This window comes from Plasmodium inui (assembly GCF_000524495.1).
Source record: "Plasmodium inui San Antonio 1 unplaced genomic scaffold supercont1.93, whole genome shotgun sequence".
Taxonomy (NCBI): domain Eukaryota; phylum Apicomplexa; class Aconoidasida; order Haemosporida; family Plasmodiidae; genus Plasmodium; species Plasmodium inui.
This window is the reverse complement of record NW_008481927.1, coordinates 3,270-11,490: the sequence shown is the minus strand read 5'-3', so window position 1 is coordinate 11,490 and position 8,221 is coordinate 3,270. Positions and strand designations below refer to the sequence as shown.

Sequence of the window (8,221 nt, the reverse complement as noted above, 5' to 3'; positions counted from 1 at the left end):
GGTTCTAATAGTTAAATAGTTTTTACAGCCGGTGTACAGCAGTCACTTCACCTTATATGTTAACTAGTCTGTATAGTTCTTTTGCCTAATCTTATGCTATATTAAGGGTTTATGATAAATATATTTATTCCATAACTGCTAGATATCCATGAATTCAATTTAACAGCAGAAGAATGATTATTACATCTATAAGAAGAAACTGAAGATATGTTATATTATTTGTCATATTAACAACTGATTATTAAATCCAGCAAAATTCAAAAATGCAGGATGTCCAAGAGAATAAGGTCCTTCAGAGGTGGAGAATCGAAATTTTAGTACCAATAATCAGGGAAACTAGGAATTAAACTATATAGTATTAAGGATTAGACGAAAAATACAAGAAACCTAAACGAAAATGATATCCAAGTGGAATATTCTCCATATTATAATACGAATAGGGAAACTCCAACAACAATAACCAGGCAAATTTATACTCCTCACCAGCGTGTCTGATTAAAAAAATATGCAACTACGAAGTAGCCAGACTACGTCAAATATATCATCCTATTAAATATAATGAAAACAAAGAATACGGAAGAATAAATAAACTGGTTAAGGATTCTTATGTATACAAAGGAATCAGAGGGAGGTAATAGGAAAAAGAGTCTTAAACTTAATCAACTATCAGGAAGGTAAAAAATGTACATATTCCTCCAAATCCACAAAAGCAACGGGAATAATAAGGGATAAGTAATATAAACCCAAGTCACCTATTGAAACCAAGTAAATGACCAATTAAGAAAATGACAAGGTGATATATTATCTATCCTAAGTATTTAGTCTTTTCATAGCTACAACTAGTAGACAGGTTAGGTAGACTCGAAGAAACTCGGGACCCCAAGCCTACTAAATAAGAGTTTTTCGTTATAATCTTAATAGTGTCAGATATCTGACTATCAGAAAATTAAACATCTCTAAAACTCAGGAGCGGCCCCCCAGCAGTCAAGGCAAAATGAGCAGATATGAGGATCCTGCAAATATGTGATACCAAATGGTCAAACATGAAATTATAAGTCACACCTTATTAAACAAGTTTCAACAATAAGTGAAATGATATATATGTCCCCCCTTCTGCCGCACAAATAAACTCTCTTGAAAACGAAAGAGGTGAGATCAGGTTAAAAGCAGGTTGGTAATTATAGGATCTAAGGTCAATTTATTGTTCATAATCCAAAGGAAGGAACAGGCAGTAGTGTCTTACCCCTGGAACCACAATGAACGAATCAGGTGCCAAAGTAACAACAAATTTAATATCTCCCCCCAAATGAGCCCAAAATCCGCATCATCTCAACAGAACCTAAAAGAAACAACAAAGGGCATCAGAATTCACGGAAACAGCAAATCTAAGGCTCATACCACACAAGAACAAGAAAAGAACATGCCAAAGGAAACCCTGCAGGACTTACCCTCTAATCAAACGAAGTAGAAAATAACTCCCCCCCTATTTCTCGAACCTAATGAACAACATTACCCCTAACAAAAGGTACCATAAGAGTAGAACAACACGTACATCAGTAATAACGTCTAACACTGAATAAAGAGACTACTGCCACAAAGGATAAAAAAGAAAACAAGGAAAAGGAACTCAGACTCCCCGGCCTAAGGAACAGCACAAGTTACAGCACTAGGTTCCCAAATCGCCCAAGCTGAATAAAGAAGAAGGAACCACCTAATATCAAAAGATAACCCCTAGTCAACAAAAGAATCAGCAATTATACTGTGTAGCTAGCCAGACATTGAGTAATTCAGATGGCACAAATGAGGAAAAGAGACGAGGAAGCCCCACCCAACTCCCCCAGAAAATCTCAAAATTTCAAGAGTACAATAGTGGAAAGCAGGCTACTCAGAACCAAAAGATGTCAGAATGATTAGTCAATCATGCAAAACTCTCACCCAAAAAGAATGCAGAAGAAACGATAAAGGAGGAACCTCCAGAAGATCTTCCTGTTGCAATAAAGCAAATAGAGAAAACCAAATGGCCCCAGACATTACATGACAAGGATCAAATCCGCCTTCAATCTCAAGCCCTCCCCAACAACAAAATCAGACAGATTATAAGGATCCCCAAATCCAAAACTTACCCTCAAAGTTCTAATAGAGTAGATATAAGATAAAAGGCCACTCTACACCAAGGGAAGATTAAGGACTCACCCAACCTGATTCCCCCAACAAGAAGGTAATGATGGTTCTAAAAGATAAAGCATGAAGGAACAGACGACGAAGGAAGAAGCAATAAGAGGACAACCAAACCCCGCAAAAGAAAAAAGGGCAAAGAAGGAACTTTAAACAGAGGAGTACCTATTTTCATAGAAACATGACCAACTAAAGGCAAGTGACCTCTCATGAATACTAAGGAATTCCAGAGGTTCGACCCATTCCGAAGAAATCATCCAAAAAAAAAAAGTCAAGAAACCGAACCTTAGACATAAGTCTCAAGGCCTAGTCAAACAAAGACTCTCTCGTAATTTCCTGGAAAACAAAGAAAGAAGACTCATATAATGAAATACCTCAAACTCGACTTAACACCTCCAGATCCAAACAACAAAAAGACTCGTAACCGAAAGAAAAGGAACCCCCAAGATATGACAGAACAGATGGAGATACAGGTGAGAGTCTCTAACAACCCGAGTGACCGGACCTAGGAAACGGTTAAGGTGATAGAAGTCTCAACCCCCGTAAATTATGAGGCCGAAGTCGACTGACACTCACAGGACATGTAGGAGAGAAGTCACTTACAACAGCCCACCTTTCTAGCCAAATGGAGCGACCATAATAATAGAAGACAAAAAGCAGCAGAGACAAAATAGAAGACTGAACAGAAAGAAGAACCCAGAACAATACATTAAGTGTTAAAATAACGTAGCAATTATAAATAAGCGATAACAGCTCGGGAAACTATGAAAGAGAATTCTCAAGGAGAATATCAACATAATTCAAACAGCAACTTCGGCGGCCGAAAAGATCGTATCGAAAACTATCCCCCAATCCAAAAGTTTCCCTCACCAACAACAACCCAGAGGTTCGAAGAACAAGTGAGGTAAAGTAACCCCTTTAGAGGGGGTAGTACAAATTCATCAATTCCAGCCCAACAACGAAATACGAAGTTGAAGGAGAAAACCTACAACAAGTAATACCCATCTCCTCACTGCATTCAATCAGCAACAACAAAACAATCCAGATCTAGAACAAAGAGAGGAAAGATGAAGTAACGGAACATGACCAAGGAGCAAGTCAATAATAATAGACCCGCACGAACTGAATAGATCAGATATGACCAAGTCAGGCAAGAAGTTGCCTGATCAGATTAAGGAAGAGCGGAGAATCCCTCGATCCCACAGTTCCAGGTAGCTTAGACATTACCCAAAACAACAGATCCAAACTTGCGAGATTCCAACGTGGGGGTGCCAGAGACTAGGTCAGAGGAACTACAAAAGTTTATGACCAGGAATTCCGTCATTAAGATATATAAAAGCCCCAACCAGCCTCCAGCAGCCCTGTCCCAAGTCATGAAGCAAGAAGGATTCCAGCGCTAAGAAAGAGACAGCAGGTTCCCTCAACAGGGCACAGCAAAGACATCTCAAAATCATCTAGAGAAGTAGAGGTCCCCCCAAATCCACAGGGAAATGCCAAATCATAGCCCAGTCAAGGGACCCAAGAGGGGGAACTAACAGGAGTAATAATAAAAAAGGGTTAAGAAAACTCACGTCTCCTCCCAAGAATAAAGGGAGGTGCAGAGCAAAAGGTCAAACCTCAACCTGAGAGTGTAGACCTAAAGACCAAAAAAGACTCACATCGTAAAGGGACCCCACACTTAGGAGACCCCTCCCGGCTCAACAACCAAGAAGTTCAACCACCTCCCCAAAAGAAGGATTAAACTGCGTAATTATGAAGATCACTGAAATCCCCGATCCAATAGGGGCAGAAGCTGCAAGAGTCAGATTAGTTGACTTCAGGCAGGACGGCAACCCTAGAACCAAAGAACAGAGTTAGAAGATTCACGAAGGAGAGAGCGGATCATTAAGTGAAGACATCCGAAAAGGTGAGTCGACATCATATAAGTGGGGTCGCGCAGGAATATAAACAAAAGAAACACCAAACTTCCCTGCCCCCACCAACAGGATAAGGACGCAATCTACAACGAGAGGATGTAGGAGCACTATACGAGTAGAGACCTCAGGCGAAAACAAGAGACCGTGAGAACAACAGACCCCTGAACTAAGGGACCAACCAATGAGAGAATGCGAGGCTGACTAGCTAAGAGGGCAAAACAAATAAAGAACCCAGACACATACCAGTGTCCACTCCAGAAAGGAAATAAACCAGAAACCCGAACTACAGGACCCTACCGAATAGAGGAGATCGTTTAGAACTCTCTGACTGGACAGGTGAGGAGCTAATTTCAAAGCAAGACACAGAAGGTAGCGGCCAACCCCAGATATAACAAGACGAAACCAGCAGGAATAAGAAGTCTCCTCTGACGAGACATCTAAGAGAGGAAGGGGGAGAAAAAACAAGCAAGGCCCCCAGGAGGGGAAGTGACTAAAGCTAAAGGGCCCCCATGACTCAGGACGGAGGAGTTTCGGCTAGGTTTCAAGACAGAAGGAAGAAGAAAATGAAAGAGTCAGTTGGAAGAAGAAAGGGCAATAGAAAAGGACAAGGGGCCCTAAGGACCAATAATTCTGATCAGAGCCAGTGAAATTAAGCCCAAGGCGAGAGTCCTCATCCATAACACAACAGAAGAGAGGGTAACCAGCTGAAGCTAACCCCCCCGAATTAAGCAGTAAGAACGAGGGCGTAGAGATGAATGGATGAAAGTTATAACAATCTAAGAGGTGAGAAGCCGAAGGGCACTGATCTGAAGGCATATAGAGGCAGGGAAGAACACCGAAAGGAGACACCAGCCAAAGGAGGATCCTGAAAGACAAGCGTCGGATGGGAAGAGTCAAAAGAGATAACGAGGGAAGCAACTGGAGGACATAACGAAAGCGGAACAGGAGAAAGGACACAGCCACCAGGAGCAGTATAGAGAAGCAGCACCAAAAGAAGCCACGGGGGAGTTCACGTGCTTTAAAGCATCGAACTAAGAAAAAACAACAAGAAACTGTATATTTCCTTTAAGCAGATAACTCAATCAAGAACAAGGACAGACATAAAAGGAAAGGGTATCAGGGACGGACAAACGGAATCCCCAACTCGCGAGCAAGATAAATCAGGAGACAGAGACGCGGATCACAATCACGACTCCAAGAAAAGGAACCTAAGGGCCACTGAAAGCAACGGAAGTCGAATGACAGAACGAACACGACAGAGCCGGAAGAATAGCCAGCAGGGTTAAGTCAAAAGTCGCAAGGGACTCCAAACAGGACCCAAGGATTGCAAAAGGTAGCTATTCTAGAGGCGGAAGGATTAAGTCCACATCCCGAAGCGGGGGGAGGGGGCATTTGCAGAGAGAATTCTCTGACAGATCAATATCAGGAATCATCCCAGAGGAGAAGGGGGGGGAACGGGATAAGAGTATGACCGATAGGAGAACACAAGAAGGAAGAGCCGTAAAGCCTAAACAAGTGGGAGATAGGGAGAGACGAGACAAGACGGGAGGGAAAGGGCCCGACCAGGAGGAGGAAGCCGAGGACGAACCCTCCCTACGAGAGAAAAAGGATAACCGTAACTCTTCGAGGAAAGGAGGCCACCCGTCGAAACCAATTCAAGATCAGAACTGAAAACGAGTGTAGGCTTCCCAACCCGAACAAAGGAAAGACTCCGAAAGAAGCCCAACCCCAGGTAAGCGAACAGGGGGCCAATGGGGAACGAAGAATTAGGACGAATAAAGGCAGGAGAAGATACGGTGAACAACTAAGGTGATATGATCAAAGGAAGACGAAGGAATCCGCAAATTAAGAAGAGATGTCACTGAACCTCTGTAATTGGAGAGACAACACCTGGTTAGGGTCAACGGTGGAAAGTATCGAAAGAGTATGCAGACAATACACAGACGAATCCGAGGCAGGAACAAGGGAACAACATCCAAAGGAAACACTCTGGATAGGATGGTTGGATGAGTACAACACAGGTGATTCCGCCTCTCAACTAGCCAAACAATATCTGAACCTCCGACGGCAGGACCCAATAAAGGGATGCGGAGGGAGAACAAGGAGTATGAATATCAATACATGGGAAAAGTTAGTCACCGACGTATTGGATAAGATACAAAATGTGAAGGAGTTAAGGTATGCATGTCGTCAAAAAGACACAAATCAGGAAGGACTACGTTATGATAAGGCCCCAAACTGGAAAGATCTTTTATGCCGACGTTGTTGGCCCGAAACAGAGGGCTCAAGGGCCATCTTAGGAGCCCTGACGTGCATAATAGCCAGATTAGCTCAGCCGACCGAGAACAATAACAACAAAGGGATGGACACTCCTGATCCATGTCGAGATGTATTACGCGAGCTGCGAGTAGGGGAGTCTGACTGGGCGCCGTGGTTAACTACAGCCCCAAGCCCCCCTCTAACAGATTGTCCAGACACACCAGGCGAAGAAAGGAAGAGGGAGGCGGAACAAAGCAAGATTAGTTTAGTCTTGAGCATTTATGGCGCCTTAAGAGAATTATGTCCCACCTGTGGACCATATCATTTAACACCATGGATAGCTCCAACACCCGGGGACTTCCTGCCACAAGGGAACTTATATTGTTTATTAAACGAGAAAAATCTGAACTGTAGTTCACAACTAAATCAGCGCCAGATAAACACCAGCTATTTGTTGTATCGGGGGAAAACCATCAGTCGAAAAAATAACTCTCAGACCCACACGCCCCCCGATACAAGAAAACAGTCCCCCGGAGGGGAGAGAGAAACTCAACCCCAAGGAACATCTATTCAGGCTCAATCACATCGGACAATATCTAATCAGCAAACCACAGCCTCCAACCAGAAGTCGATGCCTCAAGATATCCCAAAGGAACAAAAAACAACTGAAAGAGGAGAAAACGGATCCAGGGATGACCCCCCTGGAAAAAGCTTCAAGAACGACTCAGAGGGGTTGATGGGCCTGAATTCAGCATCTTCCCCCCCAAGAGTCGGGGACCCAAGGGACCAGCTGAGCAGTAGAGTTAGCAGTGGACCTGTAATGAGTCAAATCGAACCCCCACAACTCCCGAAGGCCGTCTCAGAGACAGAAGGCAGAAATCGAACAAGCCACCAGAAACTGACTGCTGAAGTATTTAACAGCTCCCCAAAGGTGATTGGGGGCGTTATTACGGCACTAATTCTGGGAAGTTTAAGTATGTATGGAGCCTGGAGAATAAGATATGGAAAGCGCAGGAACCCGGAACCAAAATCCTCCCGAATCAAAATCCTGGTAAAGTATCCAAGTTCAGGGAATACTTTAGCTGACACAGAAGAAGAACCAAGAGGCGAGGGAAACAATTAAACCAAAACGCGTCCTCGGTTGGGGGGCAACTGAGGGCAAAGTGGACAGGAGCTAGGGGATCAAAGGTTGACATGGGTTAATAGTGGGATAAGCTTAGGAATGAAGGGATCTCCCACCCGTAAAATCATCAGGGGCCGGTGAGGTGGAGTCCCTGGAAGACAAAGAAACCTGGCGAAGCGTAGTGCGTCTGCGATATCCTCAGGGGACTATAGTCTGGTTAATTTCGTTTGAAGGGGACGCAATACGATTGAAGGAGACTCTTAAGAAATCGGAAATTCGGTCCTGGTTTCCGATTCCAAGTGGGCCAGATTGCCTTCGAGGACCGAGGGTTAACTTTTATGGTTCCTCCTTTGAGTTGGCCGTGTAGACTTTAAAGGTCAACTTAAATGGATTCTTGTCAAAGGGTAGGTCGGTCAAGTCTGGCGCCTGAATTTTAGCCTTCAGCGTCTCCACCTTCCCGGGGAAGGATTCTGACATAAGAATTTCCAGGAAGCAGCTGTAAAATTTGCTCCTTAACGATTAGGTATATGTGTGACGCTTTAACGCTTGGGGTTTAGGGTCCCGGAAGCACAGGTAGACTTCGGCTTTAGACTTTATCCTTCGTGAGTCCAGGGTTCGGGAATAAGGGGTTGGGGGTTAGGCTTAGTGATTAAGCCGTCATTGTTTAGAGTTTATGGGTCCCGAAATCAGGAGTTATCCATTGGATTTAGCGTTAGGGTTCCTGACTGAGGCTATATTTGTATGCTTA

General features: G+C 43.7%; 4 protein-coding genes across 4 annotated transcripts; all 4 read left to right on the top strand.

Annotated features, from left to right (window-relative positions):
- Nucleotides 1-2,540: 2,540 nt before the first annotated feature.
- C922_05543 (hypothetical protein) lies at nucleotides 2,541-2,895 on the top strand (the record flags this gene model as incomplete). The annotated part of the gene is made up of 2 exons (XM_008821114.1): nucleotides 2,541-2,648; nucleotides 2,797-2,895. The coding sequence occupies 2 exons, from the start codon at nucleotides 2,541-2,543 to the stop codon at nucleotides 2,893-2,895; spliced, it is 207 nt and encodes a 68-aa protein (XP_008819336.1).
- A 44-nt stretch (nucleotides 2,896-2,939) lies between these two features.
- On the top strand, nucleotides 2,940-3,246 carry C922_05542 (hypothetical protein; the record flags this gene model as incomplete). Its single annotated transcript, XM_008821113.1, has 2 exons — nucleotides 2,940-3,074; nucleotides 3,202-3,246. 2 exons carry the CDS (start codon nucleotides 2,940-2,942, stop codon nucleotides 3,244-3,246), a joined length of 180 nt encoding a protein of 59 aa, XP_008819335.1.
- Nucleotides 3,247-5,558: 2,312 nt separating this feature from the next.
- Nucleotides 5,559-5,762, top strand: C922_05541 (hypothetical protein; the record flags this gene model as incomplete). The annotated part of the gene is made up of 1 exon (XM_008821112.1): nucleotides 5,559-5,762. One exon carries the CDS (start codon nucleotides 5,559-5,561, stop codon nucleotides 5,760-5,762), a length of 204 nt encoding a protein of 67 aa, XP_008819334.1.
- A 184-nt stretch (nucleotides 5,763-5,946) lies between these two features.
- C922_05540 (hypothetical protein) lies at nucleotides 5,947-7,473 on the top strand (the record flags this gene model as incomplete). Its single annotated transcript, XM_008821111.1, has 1 exon — nucleotides 5,947-7,473. One exon carries the CDS (start codon nucleotides 5,947-5,949, stop codon nucleotides 7,471-7,473), a length of 1,527 nt encoding a protein of 508 aa, XP_008819333.1.
- Nucleotides 7,474-8,221: the final 748 nt, after the last annotated feature.